This window comes from Lepisosteus platostomus, chromosome 2 (genome assembly GCF_059453375.1).
Source record: "Lepisosteus platostomus isolate fLepPlt1 chromosome 2, fLepPlt1.hap1, whole genome shotgun sequence".
Taxonomy (NCBI): domain Eukaryota; kingdom Metazoa; phylum Chordata; class Actinopteri; order Semionotiformes; family Lepisosteidae; genus Lepisosteus; species Lepisosteus platostomus.
In genome coordinates, this window is record NC_142612.1 from 64,023,766 (window position 1) to 64,043,404 (window position 19,639).

At 39.3% G+C, this 19,639-nt stretch overlaps 1 protein-coding gene across 2 annotated transcripts; it reads right to left on the minus strand.

Moving 5' to 3' along the window:
* Positions 1 to 6,053: 6,053 nt before the first annotated feature.
* On the minus strand, positions 6,054 to 18,885 carry hykk.2 (hydroxylysine kinase, tandem duplicate 2). Of its 2 annotated transcripts, none has more exons than XM_088612433.1 (5): positions 18,728 to 18,885; positions 16,741 to 17,050; positions 10,470 to 10,612; positions 8,507 to 8,687; positions 6,054 to 7,511 (listed from the first exon to the last, which is right to left on the minus strand). In XM_088612433.1, the coding sequence occupies exons 2-5, from the start codon at positions 17,042 to 17,044 to the stop codon at positions 7,018 to 7,020; spliced, it is 1,122 nt and encodes a 373-aa protein (XP_088468559.1). In that variant the 5' UTR covers positions 17,045 to 17,050; positions 18,728 to 18,885; the 3' UTR covers positions 6,054 to 7,017. The 2 variants fall into 2 exon arrangements, with proteins under 2 accessions (XP_088468559.1, XP_088468567.1); XM_088612441.1 differs by having other exon boundaries at positions 18,723 to 18,854.
* Between the last annotated feature and the right edge of the window lie 754 nt (positions 18,886 to 19,639).

The following is a 19,639-nucleotide window of genomic DNA, read 5'->3' on the forward strand; positions in this document are numbered from 1 at the left end:
TACCTCACACAGGCGGCTAAAAGCTACCGTGTTTTAGCAGATAAAACTGCTGGAGTCCACGGCTGAGAGCTACCCCCTCCTCCAGGGTATAAACCTTTATTGGGTAGAACAAGGGGGGGGGCGGGGGGGGCTCTGAGGAGCGAGACAAAAAAAAAATGTACAAAAGCACACACAACAAAAATAAACCTGGGAGACCAGGGCAACAAACCAGACACAACAGATAGGAACCAAGTGTCCAGGGAAACAGGGGTCAGAGGGACCAGGGAACACAGAAACCAGGATGTTAAGCAGGGCTAACAGTTACTTTATTATGCAGTTTATGACCATGCCAACAATAAGGAATATCTGTATACATCTAGTCTTTTCAAATCAGAACAGAGGAAAACAGAGGAGTAGAAATATTAGGGACCTGTGATAATAATATGGTATAGCTTTGAAATATACTTTGAGTCTGCATACTTACAGTCCAAAACATGTGTTTACAATTGAAGTAAAGCAGATTATGAAGATATGAAATCCAGTTGAAAAAATTGAATATGATGAACAACCAGCAAACACTGGATGCTGAATATAAATAAGGCAAAGGTTGAGACAGAAAACAAACTGCATCGGGAGCTAAAATACTTTAAGCGTTCGAATAATAAAGGGAGACTTTAAGTATCTTCTTGATGAAGAGAAACATCTAAAATATTCAATGAATATTTCACTCAGTTGTTTACCAAGGACGAAATAGGCAATATACTTCAGGCTAAGAAAAGACAAAGATTGTAATGGCATCTATTTTATGAAAGGGGAAAAGTGCTACAGGTTTTAGAACCTTGAGTGCTTGATGGTATACTTAAAGACTGAGCTGTTAACATTAGATGACTCACAAAACAACTCTAACATTTACTCAGCACAGGATTGATACCACTTCACTGGAAAAGTGCTAATGTAGTGCCCATACTGTACATAACAACTGCAGTAATCATAGACGTCATATTACATTTAAGGTTATGGAATTTATTAAACCTATAGAATCCCCTGTATAAAAATAAGATTCTAGGGGATAGTCACCATGGACAATAGAAAGTGTACTGTGGATCTTGTTCAACTCTTTGCACAAGTATGAGCAGTAATGGATACAAATGGATCATTAGATATGGTATATTTATATTTTTCAGAACAAATTTGATTAAGTTTCTTATTTGAGATTATCCCCACAAATTGCAGGTGGTAGACTTGATAAAAGGGTAATAGAAAATAAATAAGTGGTGAATGTTCAAACTGTGGTAAATTAATTAGTGGAGTACCACAGATATCTGTACTAGGACCAAAGCTCTTCCTTATATACTGTACAGTCAGTCGGTGTTAATGGTTTAGTTAGTAAACTAGTCAAGTTCACAGATCATACAAAAATACATGAATCGGTAAACACTGTAGAGGCTCTGTGGGAAATTTAAAAAATATATATACAAAATTCAAACCAGTCAAACACCAAGCAGGTACAGTAGCATTTAAAGGTAAGAAGTACAATGAGTTACCTGTATATACAGGTCACTTTATCATGTTTGTGCTCTTACGGTATATCTATAGTTCAGGTTAAAGTCTCTGTCACTTTCCAGAAAAAGCCAGAGTGCCTTAAAAAAATGCATTTCTGCATTAGAAACAGAGAAAATCAGCTACGTGCACTTTCACTTTTCCCCAGCTGAAGACACTTACTAATTATACCATTCTGATTTTCCTGGCACCGTACTTTGACACTTTGCAATATTGATTAGTTCTTGGTTGTTAACAGTTTGTTAAGAGAGCGTATGACAAGAGAGAGGGTTAAATCGCCAGGTCGGAGTCACCCCATTCAGAAAAGTGCATGCCTCGCATTCTCTGGAGGAAGTTGGTGAGCTGGTGTTACCTGGAATCACCAGATGTCTATAAAGGCAGTGCCTGAGCACTGAATGCTACAACTTTAGGAACAGTTTCTTTTTTTTTTGCTTCCTTTTTTATGGTAGCAGCCTCGGGCGCTTTCCGTGTCGGGACGCCGGTAAAAAGAAGGCGGTTAATGAGCGTACCAGGCCAAACGGAATCGACCGGGTGAGGGTATTACCACTGCTACAGAATTCAACATACTGTAGTTTTTGGCTCAATGTTTTTATGTGCTAGACCCTCTATCACGCTATCGTTTAAGGGGATATGATCTTTCACACCGTTATAGAATTTAACATGAAGGAACGTACAATACTTCGAGCAGGAAAGCAACAACGTATATTTCGATTATCAAACGGTTGTTGCAGAATAAAAGAAAACATTTTTTTTGTTGACAAATCGCTTTTATCAGCAAGCTAACCATGTACAGTTAAGCAAAGCAAAAGGGGAGGGGGAAAAACGTTTGGATGCATTTTAAGTCTAGAATTTAAATGCACTTATGGTTTGATTACCCATTTAAGTATGCAAGTCATTGAACACTTATTTTTCTAACTAAATTTAGCCAGGAGCCAAGGGCTTAGGGGTTGTAATTTACTTCTTGTGCATTCTCTCTGCAAAACGTGCATTTCCATATAAATTGATTATTTCTGCTAACCCAAACGGGTGCTGTCGGATTACATTGACCACACTGACATATATAACACTTTTACAAGCTGTTCTGAATGACTGCTTACAGGCTAGTGACCTCCGCTCAGCAGCTGAGGGCACTCAGGGTGCCCAACTCTCCGACTCCTCTGTCTTGAGCACTAAGCAGCCATAAAGCCTTCATTGATGTCAACATTAAACCTGGGAATTAATGACCTATTCATCAGCTTCCACAGCCCTGGAACAACGTAACCTTTTAAAAAGACACTTTTAAAAGTTTAGTTTTTAATCATAAACCAGAATTTTAAATGAGGTCACAGATGTGGCTACCTTGCATGAAAACAAAGCTGATATCTTCTCTGGAGAGGCAGACTGCTTGGTGAAATGACTCTAAAAATATGAGTTGAAGACTATGGAGTGAGTTTTGTCATTGCTTGGGAATAATGGTGTTTGTGTGTAAGCAGAATGCCTTGTACAAGTTTTCCTAATTCTGCCCCTCTGGCTTACAATGTTTTCTGGATGTTTCTGCTCAGCTTTTGGTCCTTGTTAAATGATGAACCTATCCTTTAATTCAATGAGCTGAGTTAATGAGCTAACAGACTTGTGGAGTTAACTTCAAAGCTCCAGCAATTTTAGAGCTGTAAAAAGGGATTAAGTGAACTCCAGGTCCAGATGTTTAATGACATTAAGAACTTAACAACCAAAAACAAATGAATGAAGAAAATGTCTAGGAATGAAAAATGGAAAAGTCATGATTGCATATGTTTTTAAGTTTTAAGATCATTAACCAGCATGATGGAGCTTGAGCAAATCTTCCATGACATCATTTGAGGAGACTTTTCTGAAAAAGACTTTTGGCTGTAATTGCTGCCAAAGGTGCGTTCACCAAATTGAGTTCACATGCCTGAATAATTGTACATTCAAAATATTTCTAATTTTTCAAACAATTAGTTCTCTAAGAAGGCTCCAGTGTGAACATTAAGGTTTGACTAAAATATTCAAATGTGTATGCATTTTGCTTACAGAACAAGACGCCATAAGAGGGATGTGAATAATTTTGCAAAGCACTGCAGAAGTTGTGAAACTTTTAAAGAACTGATATGACTTGTCAGCTGCATTTGTGATAGACATTTACACAATGTTAATATCTTTAAAATATTTTACTATTGCAGCAAATGCCGATAAAGCCTACAGAGAAAACAGTCATTGTTAGTTTTAAATCATGACTTTTCTTCAATTAAATTTAATTAAATGGTTATTTTTGGATACAATTTTCTTGAGTGTGAATCTTTCTTTACATTATTGCTAATGTTTGGAGTTGGGTTTAATCTGAAAAAAAAATATGGAGTTTTCTTTGATTTACAACAGCTGACATATACAGTAAGTCATACAATATATACTGGAAATCCATTATTACCAGTTCATCATGGTGAATATTAATAATTGAATGGAAAACTATCTTACCCTGTATATGGTGCAGTGGTTAGCATTGTTGCCTCAGTGCTGGAGCCCTGGGTTTAATTCCAAACCTGGGCTGTTGCACTATGTGCAAAAAGTTTGTATCTTTTCCCTGTGTCTGTGTGGGTATCCTCCCACAGTCCACAATAAAAACATACTAGTAGGTGTGAGTGTGTTTGTGTGTCTGCCCTACAATGAACTGGCAACCCATCTAGGGTGTACCCTACTGTACCTTGCTTCTGTTGTTTGCTGACATACTGTAGGCTCCAGTGACCCTGAATTGCAAGAAGAGGTTAGAAAATGGATGGATGTAAGCCACTTCAAAGCCCTTTTCGAGCACATACTGTACTGTAATACACTACTAACAATATCTGCTACCAGTAATTTGTGGCAATTTCTGTACTTACCTATGATTGATCAATATTTTTTAATAAAATGCTGACAGTATTACAGTCAATATCGTAGCTTTTCAAGTTTATTATATTAACTGGGAGCAAAAATATCAGATTTTCCACTATCGCTTCAGTTACTCTAAGGGGCTTTAATTAAGGGCTAGAAAGCAAATATCGGTAGCCTTGCCAACTCTCTCCATGCAATGTCGGCACAATGATTTTGCCAAATGACACCAATACACAAAAATTGCCACCAAGTACAGTTAGCCATATCTGACAAGTTTTAAGCCAACCCTGACTGGGTTGATGCGGTGTTGTAAAGCAAAGAGATGAAAGCTGTGCTGGACAGTGCTCTGCAAAAAATGATCCAGATAACACTTAAAAGAAACGTAGCCTACAGACGGGTTAACCGAAACTTTTGCTGTATATTATATACATATTAACATAACCTCAAAAGATGACTTCTATCTCCAGAATTAATTCTGGACATGGACATCCAAGTGTAAATTAAAAGGAAATGCATTTATGACTAAACATAGGCAGTGTATAATGGGGTTGGGGTGGGGTGGCTTACTTTACATGCAAAGTTGTTGGTGGCTAAATAAACAATCCCGCCACTTCATGAAGCTGATTCCCTGAGCCTGGAATGGGTCTAGAAATGACTAGATCAGCATGCTCAGAGCACTGTTCTATATCACCAACAGTCAAATGAACGAGATGGCTGAAGCTAGAAGATTACTGTGAATATCACGAACAAGAAGGTCACTTATAAAAGATAAGCCCACAGCTGTGTTTCACATGAAGTGCATTGTTAATGAAAGCCAACTCAAGTCAACTAGGAGACAGCAGTATTTGTAATTACTTCTGCATAGCAGGATTCACTGAAACCTTTAATCACTACCTGAACTGCTCTAACACACGGGCAGAAGCCACACTAATTAGATTCTCAAGACATTGATGCACTGCAACAAAAATCCCTTAGACCTTTGCTATAACTGTCATTTTTCGTGTGATTTTTTGTAATGTTTAAGTTTGCTTAACTTTAAAAACAACGAGAGAAAGCAGACAAAAACAACGGAGAGAAGATAATATGAAAAAAGTGAAGCGAAAGAAAGCACAACTCTAACAAAGATGAATAGGAGAGGAGAAGGAAGAACCAACAAGAAAAGAGTTGGGAAGAAGAATAATTAAGACAAAAGAAAGGAGAGATGTAGGGAGGAAAGAGAAGAAAACCACTCTGCCCTTCACCCCCTCTCTCTCTGGGTGGTGTCGTGGAGCAGATGTTGATGCTGGTTAAGGATCCTGCGATCACAGCTGGAGCGTCTGTCTACAGCTCCTTGTTAACGTTGTACTGTGCGACGGCACCGTGCCAGCTGTGCAGAGCCTGGCTGCTGCTGCTTCAGGCTGGAGAAGATGCGATCAAAGCACCTGGCACATCTGGGGGCAGGAGCAGTCTGTGCCAATCTGACAGCAGAGCAAGTCAAATCCGACTTCTCCGTAGTTCTGCTGTGCATTGGCAGGTGGCCAATCTGTCTGTTTAAAATCTCTTTTAAAGACTCTAGATTAAACTCCTGGAGGCTGCTCACACCAGTGAGGGCAGATTGCAAGGTTGCTGCTGGGGAGATTGTTAATGAATAAATACATTCTAACACCACATTTGTGCAACATCATTTTAATATACAGATACATGTATAGATTGGCAATGAAGTCCGGGCATCATGAACAGAATGTGTTGTTTGTAAAAACATGCCTTTGTTAGTTGATTCTGTTAGAGGTCAACTGCCCTCAGGGCATGTAGTAAAAGCCTGGGTTTTAATGCTATACCAGCGCACATTTTCATTGCTGCTATTCCTTTAGCCTGCTAGTTTGTATGTGCACATCTAAGCAGGGATTAATAATTTAAACAACTTTCTCAAAGTTGCTAAAGTTCTCTGTGAAACTAAATTTCATACAAAAGTTTCATTTAAACCATGTATTATATACATGTAAGTATCCATTATATATTTATACATTTTTATATAATAAAAAATATAAATGGAATTTAATACAAATCAAGTCTCAAGTGTGAATAAGAACTACTGCTGTTTAGGCTAGTTTTAATTCCAACATTTTATCAATGACAATTACCCTGATCACTGCATGTTTATCAAACCTGTTTGAGAATCAGTTCGCACTGCAAGGGGTTAATAATTATTGAATTCAGATTCTTCTAATTATCTATGTGCTGTACAGGCCGTACATGATCAACAATCATTAGCTTTATCAGTTTGGAATAGATTGTGCAGATTCTAAAAAGTATGTAAAAGCCCTATTCCCAAATGTCATGTTTGCAAGATCAAATAGCATCAAAATGTGGAAACCTTATATGGGAGAGAATACCTCTGTATGGCACCCTACATGACAACTGTATCTTCAAAGCTGTATGGTGCTGCACATTCTGTAAAAGCGTACAGTACTTATTTTCCATTTCCTGAGCTTATCCTGTCACACTCTGTAAGTAGCTGCAGTAACAGTAATAACAATGAACAATTTGATGTGCTATAAGCATACTGTTAATGTACAATGGTATCTAATGACACTGGGAATGGATAAATCTGCTTTCGTTTCTCGTTTCCTTCCCTCACACCCCGGTTCTGCTGTTTTGGTAGGAGCGAGCCGAGTCGAACCACAGGCGCTCCACCACCTCCTTGCCCATCTCCCACAGCTGCACCAGGAGAGTCCCTCCCTTGCGCGACGTGATCATGAGGTACTCCTCATTCTCCGGGTCCTGGAGCACGGTGTGCCGTGCCCTCACCAGGGACTGGCAGAAGCGGCACAGCACCAGGAGGAAGACCACGTCCCGCTCCTCCTCAGTCAGGGGTGTCACGCTCTCGTAGCCCGCCAGCACAGGCCCGCCCACCTCCATGGGTGTCTGGCTCTCAATCATCATGTACATGATGGTGATGGCCACCTCGAACACAAGGCAGCCCCAGCTCATGTCCCCGAAGTCCAAGATGCCAGAGATCCGGTAGCGCTTCTGCAGCTGCTGCCCTTCCGAGCTGATGAGAGCGCCCTCCGCTGGCCCATCAGGCTCAATCAGAATGTTGTGGTCATTGAAATCCCCATGGAGTATACCTGCGGTAAAAGAACGGGCAGTGTAACTGGAAATGTCTTGATTGGTTTTCATCAATGTTGTACTTGCTCAGCATATACAGTAAGTGCCTATTGGAACACAACAAAGCAACAGGCCAAGGGTACAGTACTAGGACAATGAGGACAGAGTAAGCGCTGACATTTCCTCTGATGTGGCTCTGTAGGTGGACACATGCCTTGGTAAGCAGCAAGCTCCATGGAGTTGGGGCAACTAAGAGGTGCAGCACTAATTTCACTCTCACTAACATCACGTCAAGCTTACAAGTATTCAGGAAGTTGGAAGAATCACTGTTGCCCCCAGTAACACTCTACCGATTGTGCACCACTGTCTGGGAATTTCCAGTCCCAGTCAGTGATATGAGCAAAGTTCAAACTCTTCACACCTCCCTGGACAATAGAGCTCAATTTTTAAATGCTTAACTGTGGCCCACAACAGCTCTAGTACTAATTTGAATTAATATATGAAAGGCTTCTATTAAAAATGTGAATTTCAGATTTTAAGGGTACTGTAATTGAATACCCAAATTCTGGATGGGTCTTTTTTTTTAATAAGAAACTTCAGTCAAAAATGAATGCTCTTCTGCCACATTTTAGATCATAAGCAGAAAACATCAGGTTTCGGATGTTTTTTTAGGGGCAGAAAGCATCAGTTATGCAATTCTGTAGTGTGTGAACTCACTGAAACTACTCCTGTGTTACACCTGAGGAAATACTGTAGATCTATACAGAATATTTCCATCTCAGCCTAGGGCAGTTTATAAGACCTCAACAAGATCGGACTCTCGGTTGCTAACATTGGTAGCTGGAATAAGACTGTTCTAAGTAAGACTCTGTGCAAGTCAATCTAATTCATCTAAAAATGAATCCGGAGATGTGAAAAGGATACCATGACCTGGACATTCCACTTCCCTCTACTTCAAAACCCAATGTGCAGCAGGTCTAAAATGGAGGGGAAAAAAGGATGGAGAAAAGCTCACATTGTCGGAAGGAGCCAAGTCGGGGTTGGATCTGGCGCTTGTACAGCTGGATGACGTTTCTCACCACATGCTGAATGGGGTCTCCGTCCATCACGAAGAGGTAAGACTCTATCAGAGGAACACTGTAGAGGCTCCAGAAGAAATTCTCCCGCTTCAGGCTCTGGAGCTGGGGATGTTCCATCTGGAAGAACATGTATTAAACATATCCAATTGCATTGAAATTGTGCTTTTCTTGTGTCGACGGCATAAATATCAAACGTCTGTATAGCTATCTATGCTATAAAGGCACGATTAACCAAGCTGGCACAAACATCCAAACATCAGTTTTTATGTTTGGTGTTCTGTTGCAATTGCATTCTCTTGGTCAAGGCTGTGGGTTCTCAAGAATTATGTGGACCACAGCTCCTTCTCAGATCACATGCAATTGAGCTGAGAAGTTCCTGTCTTTTTCAGTCAGTATTGTAACTGGTCAGTAACAAAAATTCTCACTGTAGCAGCCAGGACATTGAGAGGACTGTTTTATCAGCCAGCTTCCCACTACAGGCTGTTTAAGACCTCTGTTACCTAGAAAAAGTCTCACTAGGTGGTGATGCACAATAATTAAAGGGTTTAGAAGCCATATTCGCACAGGGGGCATCAAAGTAATGTCTATTATATAAAGGGCTCGTAGGGTAATGGTTTTTAGGTTGTTTTATGTTTCTGAACTCTACCCCTAGCACTGGCTCACACTGATGTGTTTTTTTTTTCCCTTAAGATGTACAGTATGTTATTTAACTTGTTGCTGCTGCTGTTCTGTGTTTTATGTTTTTGGTGTTTCCTTAAAGTCTTGTCTAGGAGCATACATGCAAATAAGCATTTCATTGCATTTGTGCAGATGACAATAAACTGAAACTGAAACAGAGTGAGTGTATTTGTAATAAAGTTCACATTATTAAAGACTTCAGCTGCTCTTCCAAGCTCATTGTGAATTTGTAATGTGCTCCGACACCTTGAGCAAGTTAACTTATGTTGAGGCCTGTCTTACTCATAGAAGTGTCAAATAAGTGCCCGCTGCAACATTTTACTGCAACTTACACAGCACAGCAGAATATGTCTCTAGGTTAAGAGTGAATTTTGTTCACAATTTGTGAAAAGGGTAATTGGAAAAGTTTAAAGGCTCAAGCTTTAGCAAGAATATTTTAGAATATTATATAATATTTTATATATCATATTTTAATATAATAGAATATAGAATATTTGGTTTTATTATTAATTTTAGAAAATCAGGTGTAGGGTAGCTAGATACTGTATATAATACAGTGAAGCAAAGTTTGCTCTAGAAAAAAAGGCACCTTTGTTAAACTGGATTTTGATTAGCCAATTAAAAGTAAGCCCAGAACAGCCGTACCCTTATCCTGGAAAAAATTACAGTTGCATTTTGCTGTGGGACAGTTGTAAATGTGCAAAGTACATCTAGCATTCTAAAAACACAAATATAAAGTATTTTATAGCAAGGATCACCGATATAGTTTCAGCAGCCAGTCGAAGTGTGATGATAGATCTATTGTTTTAGCAGATGTAAATCTGACATATGAATTGGGTCAAATCAAAAAGTGTTTTGTAAATGGATATCTTTACAGCAATGCTTTGGGATCTATATTTTCATACAAGTAGTTCCTGGATTATCAGTCACTCTACTCAAGGTGCACAGCTTCTATATCTCTCTGTACAGCCTTCTTATCAGTATTATGGTATAAAGTGCAAACATGCTTAGTTACTTATTAACTTTAGTTGATTAACAGATTTCTACCCAAGAGGTGCACCAACAACTGCATTATGAAAATACTTTCGCTTTTCTCTAGAGTAACATCTCCAGAGTTTAACATGCATGTGGCCGAGTTACCAGTCAGCTGGGGTTTTGTCTTGCAGCTTCCACAGGTCTTGCTCGTTTGGATTTGCAAGGCCTCAGTGCAATAAGCAGTACCTTCAGCAAGGCTCTGTTGAGCATAGCAGCCATTCTCCCAACCTCGTAGAGGATCTGTGGTGTGCTCGGGATCTTAGCAACAGGGGTCCCTGGCAGGTAGGTCAGTAACCGCACGATGTACCCCTTACTGCCTGAGCCACAGTCTGCCAGGAAAGACAAGATCATCTTTAAAGTGGTGAGGACAGTTTACAAAAATCCTGGTGGTGTTCTCTTGACCCACTGCTGACCTGGGCTGAAGAGGAAAAAGAACTATTCTGTGTCCTGTATAACCCTACAGCCCTATTATACTGGTAGGGCTACCATTTGGGCTCATACGAACCGGATGCTTTATGGAAAAAATGATTTGTAACTTTCTAAATTGAAGCAAGTTAAAAAGTGATGGAAAGCATTTGCTAAATAGACACTGCTAGATGTTAACAGCAACTTGGTAGTGCTAAAATGTCATATGTACTCATTTCAAATAACTTTGTATTTTTTATTTTAATATATTCCCATTGCACAAGCCCATTTTAGGAATGTGTGCATTCTCTATTAATTAACACACAATGCCCTAATCACAGGCTCTTTACAAGATGTCTGTAAACCCGATCAGCTGTTCAGACCATCAGATCTGCTTAAGCTTTGGCTGACAAAAAGAGAATCAGTTATAGAATTGATTGCCACTCAATGTACACATTGCTTCGATTTGGAGCCAACATGAAACACCCATCCTGTCTGAAACAATTTAGTTGATCTGGAGTAGTTGGCAGGCTCTTCTTTCAAGGCTTTTCACTTTGTAAAGATGTTATTGGCATAGCATTCAAAGCTCTTTAGAAATACTAGGCTTAGAACAATGTCCAAAATTTCAGTTCCTTGGCATTCAATGATTACAAATGAATCTCCAACGTGTGAAGTGTGTTGAAAAACTACTGCCAAAAACACACTCTGAGCTGTTGCTTAAAAGCTGTGGCTGTGAACCAGTACAATAACAGAGATCCAGAGCAACACGCTGATTTATTTTCTAAATATTGTTTCCATTTAAATCAATAAGGGCCCAAGAATGGAAGAACCACTGGTTCACCTCTTGAGTGAAACACATAGTAATTAGCATTACAGCAGCAAGCTGTCAATCCATGGAACAGCAAGGCTTCATCACCACTTGCAATGTCACAGAAAGCAGCCTGAGGTTCAGTCAAAGACTGACAGCAGCGAGCTGTCAGGAAAACTGTTGCATATTTTCTTGCCTGAAAAATACCTGTGCACAGGACCGTAAACAGTGATATCCTTAAAATGTTTCTACCACTGGATTCTAGGAAATCAGAAAATTTGGTGAAGGTTTTTATTTTTCTAAACTTTTCATTTGTTTATGGCGTTAGCACCTATACAGGGCTCTTAAAAGTTATATAAATAACTTTAAAAGTTATATTTTATATAACTACACTGAGAAAGGCTGTTTAAACCAAAGCAACCTATAATTATCCCATCATGTTCATTTGAGCAATCAGTTCCTATTCTAGTATACCGTATGACTGAAAAGGACTGCTGGATCAACACAGCCCTGTACAGATGCAGCCATTCAAAATGGGTGAGGTATTTCGTGGCATACCGCGACACGCCCACCGGGGTATCACGCGGTATCACGTGTGTCACGTGACTAACTATCCGGCGTCGCCTTGTAAAACCGCCAGGGGGAGCTTAACCTCTCATGTACAGCATTCGAGCCTTTAATTTTGAACTGTGTATTACAGCATGTTAATCATCAGTCATTCAAATGTTGGTATATTTTATGAAAGCAAGATTGCTCAGTTGGACAAAAGTACACAACCTACCTTTATCAGAAATATTTATGCATCAAAGCCTTTACTGAAGATATTACTAATAGTATTAATAATGGATGACTTTGGACAAGCTGTATACTCAAAGTATAATTTCTTTAGCACATTTGTACAAGCACTTGGAATCTGTCCAAGCCATACTTTGTCAGGCATTTTGTTTTACTTCAACGGGCATAAAAACTTCCTTGCTTTTAACAGGGCGTTTCATAATTTCTAACTACGAAAATGATTTAAAATGCGACACCTATCATGAAAAGAAAAAAATACACACCAGTATTCCATTTCTCCCTAAACATTGTAAGCTTCGAAGTCTTTAACTAACGTGATACCGGAGTCAACAAGCATACTTTTAGAATTTGATTAAAAGGGAATATAATATGGAATCGCGTATCTCAAGAATTTAATAACGGTATGATTATATCCGTGTACTGCGGCAGGGCTCTGTAGGGCTGTTTCGCCTGCCTGCTTATGCGAGCTGTCTTGTAGCCTACTGGTCTAGGTGCGTGACTACCAACTGGCAGGTTGTGTGTTCGAATCCAGCTGGTGCTGGACCTTTCAGTTTTATTTATTTATTTATTTTTTAATCGCGTAACATAAACATATTACCGTATGCAAACTGTAATGTAACCAATATGTATATGTATATTTAATGTCTTAACTGTGAATTGAATATTCATATCTAATTTTACCACTGAAGGGAAATCTTAACATAAACATACAGTATATGGCTGGTCTCGGTACTTTAAAGAAAAAAATACACACCAGTATTCCATTTCTCCCTAAACATTGTAAGCTTCAAATGAAACCACTAAATAAAGACATAAATATAGAAATCTTAAGATTTGTTTTATTTAATGTTGGTAGCAGGATGAACTGTCAGAGTGTATATTTTGTCGCAAAGTTGCTACAAGATGTTAACAGTGAAAAAGGTATTTAGAAATGAGTTATTTCAAGATGAAAAAGAAAACATACACGAAACATGGTTTCATTACGACCAGAATCGGTCTTGAGATATTTTTAACTTGATTTACAGTATTTGAGAGGTATGTCTTAACACCGATACTACAGTGCTTAAGTACTGCTCACGTATATGTTTCTAGGTTTATATTATGCATTTCATACGGTCAAATTACTTTTGAGCAACTAATAAGAAGCGCGAAACGGTATGCGTTTTAGTTTCGTTTTGTGCTGGAACCTGTGGATTGATTAGAGATATCAAGTACATACAAGTCATTTTTTAAATGTTGTAGTTCATCTTGAAAAAATGTTACGAGTACATCATCTATCAACAATTACACAGGTTCTGTTTCCATATTGCGGATTTTGGTTAGGTACAGTATTATCAAATCCAGTGGCGCTGTGTGTTACTTTACTGAGTCCCAATCTGTGATTGAAACCGGTTTAATTCGTCACAGCCAGCACTCTTCAGGTGTGAGGGTCTTCTGCTCAGAATGAAACGCTAAAATGTTTGTGTATATTCTAATGGTAGTGGGGGCAGGGTGTGTGGGAACAGGTTTGTTCTTCACACCTGAAACATTTTCTCTGAAAGGATTTTCTTCGCAGTTTAACCGATCTTGTTACAGCATGTTACAGTTTACTATTATTAACCATATTAATTTTAAGTGCTTAATGTAAAATCTTGTAAAAATATATTTTCATTGTTCAAATATATATTCATATACATTAAGTCTGACTATCATATAATGAGTTAAATACAAAACTAAAGAAAAAATAGGGTTAAATATAATTCAAAATATTTTGCTAACAATGTTAACTGTTTATGAATAATAAAATGTATTAACTAAGGAGTAGGATGGCACAGTTGTTAGTATGTTTTTTGTTTTGTTTCTTTTTCATAAATACAACAGTAGTACCTGATGTCTCAGTGGCTTTCAAAATTAAATTATGCATGCAAACCTGTGAACTAGAAAGATAACTAAGATTTTAATACTAATTAAATGACCGCGGGCACTTTCCACCCCCTCTACATTCTCAGAGTAGAACAGACTAACCTTCTAATGAAAGACGGTCCACCCCCCACGGACAGGAAAAGTGCCCACAGGCACTTAAACTTAATATGGTCAGTAACAGTAAACAGTAACATGGTAAGAAGGAGCACGTACAAACGTTTTCGAAATAACCACATGTAAGACTCTGATGCTTAAAATGTTTAGGGAGAAAGTGGAATACTGGTGTGTATTTTTTCTTTAAACTACCAATACCAGCCATATACAGCCTGTAACGTAGGGATTTCTATATGTCTTTATTTAGTGTTTACATCAGTGACAAAGGCTAAACTTCTAGCTTCAGTAACGTGTACATATCTCCCCTTTTTATAAAACGACTTGGTTGAAAACTGTTCCAGAGCCACTGTTGTTTCATCAGTGAAAAGTACATCATGAAATGCCTCTCCCTGTTCAATCCACTGGAAAAAAGAAAAGGAGCATAAAGCTTCTGATGGTCATAAACGATATTCATTTAGGAGCAGCATCAGAGGTATGTTTTTAACTGCACTGCATTGGAGAGAATACCATAGTGTGTTTTTTTTTTTACTCCCTGGCGGAAACTGGCTTCCAGAAGAATCAGTATGGCTAAGAGATTAAATAAAACTTCACAGACATTAACGAAGAGCATAACGCGTGTACTGTATACACTGCAAGTACAACCCAACTCTCTGCAGGAGTGCTGGCTGTGACGAATTGAACCGGTTTCACGGGTATTTTCAAAGTAGGAGGCGAGATTTCCAGCGAAAGACACACCCCCCCCCTCAAAAACCCAGTAAATACAGTACTTATTAGTTAAAGGCTAGGCTCCCGACTACGGCGAAAGGAACCCTTCTTTCATTAGAAGACAATGAACATATTTTAGCCCTGAATGAATTAATAGCAAACATGGTTTACATAAAAGACATTTTTCCAAGAAAGTTTAGCCTTTGTCACTAATGAAACCACTAAATAAAGACACAAATATAAAAATCTTAAGATTTTTAAAATACATGACTTTGCTAACATTTATTTGAAAATAAAAACAATTACAACCGCCAGGGGAGAGAGAGAACAGGGGAGGGATGTTGGTTTTGCATAAGGGGCGGGGCCATGGAAATTAGGTCTGTTTGGGAATGTGTAGTTACATGTTCTGGCTGTTTGTGAATTATCGTTGTTGAGTATGGAGTGTTGAGGTATTGATTTTGTGTAATGCTTTATGTTGAAAATTGAGGTGGATTTTGTTTATGATAAACAGGATAAACTGGGATGGGAGGAAGGTTTGGTTTTGCATAAGGGGCGGGATTATGATAATTGGAGGACTTTGCGAGTGTAAAATGGTTTGATTATTTGATTTTGTATTGTGGTTGTTATCTATGTTTTTGGTTGGTATTATGTTTATATGGTTGTTTTTGTTGGTTGGTTGTTATTATGGTTATTAATAATACGATCTATAGTTGAAATCTGAGCCTAAATAAAAAGAAAAAGCAAGTGATTAGGTTTATGAGCAATCTAATTACTTATTCGTTTAAAAAGCTATATAAAATAAAGTTTATTATTAATTTGCTGGACAGAGCGGTGAACATTATTATGCATAAGACAAAGATAACGATCCTGATCAGTTTAGAAATCTGTGTACGCTGTAAGGTTTTTACTTCTTAAACTTTTAAAATACACGTTTTGAATAGAAAGAAATCCTCTTCCTGGTATAGCAAACCAGCACGTCTTTTTTCTCCAATCAGAGGGGTGTCAGATGGTGTCAGCCAATTACCATTCTGCGTTGGGTAGCAACGGTTGACTGTTCTCAGGTAAACAGCTTAATGTTCGTGTTAAATAATTTTTTTAAATTAAAATTCATTCTATACAGCAGTCGCATATTTGGGTACCGTTTCATAAAACTTTCATGCTTAAAATGTTTAGGGAGAAATGGAAGACTGGTGTGTATTTTTTCTTTAAACTACCAAGACCAGCCATACACAGTACAGTTTACATACATACAGTAATGTTTATGTTCCTAAATTAATATCGTTTATGACCTTCAGTATGTGAAGTGAGTGAGGAAGATGTGCTCGACAGAGACAAATGGAGAAGAGCAACCAAAGCAGCTGACCCCAGGACAGTCTGGGACTAAGGCTGTGAAAAAGAAGAAGAAGAAGAAGAAGACCTTCAGATGCGTTATGCTCCTCTTCTTTTTATGCTCAGCTACTAAAATTTCCCTTTAGTGGTAAAATCCATATAAATATTCAAAACTAAGCGGATTAAAATGTGCACAGTAAAGACATTAAATGATTAAATCTTTGCACTACCAACCAATGCACCACGAGTGCCCCTGTCGGTCATTTTGGCCAGCCAATCACTTGCCCTGCGGTACCCTCCGGTGCCCCGCGGTGGCTTGTGGGTAGGTTACCGTACCGCAGGTTTTTACCGTGCATTTTGAATGGCTGCATCTGTACCTGTCCTGTCTGGATGTCTTACCGATGGTCTCCAGGCTCATTGTCTCTCCACGCTGGGTTCTGGCTACAGAGGACGTGGGGAGGCCACACTCCCGCAGGAACATCATGGTGTGGGTCTGCACCTCGATTAGCCCGCTATTGCGGCTGTCTGCCGAGTTCATGATCTTCAGGACGTACTCTCCGCCCCCGCTCGCCGCCACGTGAAAGTTCTGATCGTCGTAGCTGGGCAGGGGGCGAAGGCTGTCTACACGCAGCCCGAAGACGCGCTCCACCAGCTCCCTGGCCTGAGCTTCACTGAGATGGGGTTTAGGGAACTCTGTGGACATGTTACCCTGGAGACAAAGGGGAAAATCAGTCAGGTGACAATTTAGAAAACAGGGAGCTGTGACTTCTGCATTGTTCTACATCTGCCATCTGGTGGCAGAGCGCAGATCCAGTGCTGTGAATACCAGCAACAGCTCAGAGCTCTCTATTCAGCTCAACTGCCTTGCTTTGAATAAACCCACATTATAATAATGATTAATAATTGCTTACACTTATATAGCGCTCTTCTGGACTCTCCACTCAAAGCACTTTACAGGTAATGGGGACTCCCCTCTGCCACCACCACCACCACACTTAAATGATGTGACGGCAGCCATAGTGCGCCAGAACGCTCACCACACACCAGCTATCAGTGGGGAGGAGAGCAGAATAATGAAGCCAATTCATAGATGGGAATTATTAGGTTGCCACAATTGGTAAGGGTCAATGGGGAAATTCGGCCAGGACACTGGGGTTACACTCCTACTCATTTCGAGAATTTTTAAAAGCCCTGGGATTTTTAATGACCACAGAGAGTCAGGACCTTGGTTTTACGTCTCATCCGAAGTACAGCGCCTGTTTACAGTATAGTGTCCACATCACTATACCGGGGCATTAGGACCCACATGGACCGCAGGGTGAGAGCCCCCTGCTGGCCCCACTAACACCTCTTCCAGCAGCAACCTTAGTTTTTCCCAGGTCTCTCATCCAGGTACTGACCAGGCTCACACCTGCTTAGCTTCAGTGGGCTACCAGTTGTGAGTTGCAGAGTGATATGGCTGGCCAACATTGTTAGCTGTTTTACTAAAAATACTCCGTTTTGACCAGTTGATAAACTTGCCTTAAAACATAAACAAATTACTTATTCATATCAAAGTATGACTAAATGACCGCCATACTGCCGAAAATAAAGTGAAAACATCAGCACAGCCTGATACTGTGTCGGTGGATAAAATAGTGAATGCGTTTTTTTTATGACGATCCAGTACGTCAGGGGTTCCCAATCTTGGTCCTGAAAGGACAGCGTGTCTGATTGTTTTCCAGTTTTCTTAAAAGCAGCAGCTCCCGGATAGGTAGGGGAAACTGTTGAACTGATCCAGTTAAGGCTGCTGAGTTGGTAAATAGCCCTGCTGGACTGGAAACCGGGAAACACAGCGGCCCTGCTAGACCAAGAAGTTCGTCCGATCTAGGTGCTGCGATTCAGTCTCTACTGTAATTTACTGTATGTTCTTCAGAATGGATTAGAGCGACTTGAATAGATTGTTTGAGAACATCACTACTGCCATTTTCAGAATAAACAAAAAATGATTCCTGGGCAGACTAAAAACTGACTAATATACCGATTTACACAATACAGTACGTGGATTTTCTACACCCCGTTTCACTAAGAACTCGGCAGTACCGTGCGATATTTCAAAAAATGTTGTTCCATATCGAATTCACAATCTAATCGAGACAGCTTTAACTGAAATCCTTTATAAATATATAATTGTTATAGGAGTTTCGGTTTTATTCTCTTTGCTCGTTTCGCAGCGTGGCATTGTCTTGGCATTGACCGACTGACAGAGAAAGCGAAAGGCAGAGTTTGTATAGATCTCGTTTCTGCATTTCTACTCTAAAACATAACGTGGATTGTTACAATGTACTGACAATAGGATAACTAATTTTTAAAAAAGCAAATTACTTTACAAAAAAATACACCTTACTTTCGGGCCCGTAATTATTTCCGTCAGATTTCTTGTAGAAATTCACTATTCCTTCTTTTCCAGCAGAAGCTGCGTGACGTCACGCCCTTAGCTGTACCAGCTCATGATTTGCTCCGCCTTTTTCCTCATTGAACTTCACTTTCCATTTATGTTCTTCATATCTATTTAACGCCGTTGCTGTGTTATAATCCACCTGATAGCCCATTTTTATGTTGTCACACTTTATTCCGTCTGTCATTTGTTAAAGCCTGCAGAGGTCAGTGGAGTTTTGGAAACTCACCTTGCAGAAATATGCCCCAAGCACACATATCATATTGACTATTCCACGGGCTGCATGGTAACATGGTGTAGTATTACTACCTTGCAGCGCTGGGTCCATGGGTTCAATGCTGGTCCTGGGGTGCTATCTGTGTGGAGTTTGTATGGTCTTCATGTGTTTCTAGCAACAGCACAAATGTCTAGAGTACAGTGTTCAAACATTTAGAACAGTCTAAAAAAAGGCCTGCAAAATAGCCTTTACATTCCAGGATGTATTGAATTAATTCTTAATTGCTTAATTACTTATTATGTTGATGAGGTCCCATCAAGAACTCTTTTTTTTGCTTCTTGAGAATTTAATTACTGAGCTTGAATCATTATCCTTTTATAAAGCCCGTCTGAAACAAAACTTGAATGTTTTGACAGAACGTTCTAGTCTTTAGCTATTATACGAAAGTAAAAGTTGGAATCCATCTGTCCCTAAGCTGTAATCAGGACTCCAGGACTAGAGGATACAACACAACCCTAAAGCAGAACAAATGAATTGTTCTTTATAGATGGGATAGCATTCTTTTAGAATGTTAATTATACTTTTCTGTGCTGTTAAAATTGTACTGTATTGGTAAAACTATCCAAAAATTAATTTGGTGTTAC

What these genes read in the sequence shown, in the direction of transcription:
- hykk.2 (XM_088612433.1), bottom strand. Translation starts at nt 17,044, where the DNA reads ATGTCCACAGAGTTCCCTAAACCCCATCTCAGTGAAGCTCAGGCCAGG. An exon ending in AATGAGCCTGGAGACCATCG is followed by an intron (nt 10,613 to 16,740) that starts GTAAGACATCCA and finishes CTTTCCTGGCAG; the next exon opens with ACTGTGGCTCAGGCAGTAAG. An exon ending in TCAACAGAGCCTTGCTGAAG is followed by an intron (nt 8,688 to 10,469) that starts GTACTGCTTATT and finishes ATGTTCTTCCAG; the next exon opens with ATGGAACATCCCCAGCTCCA.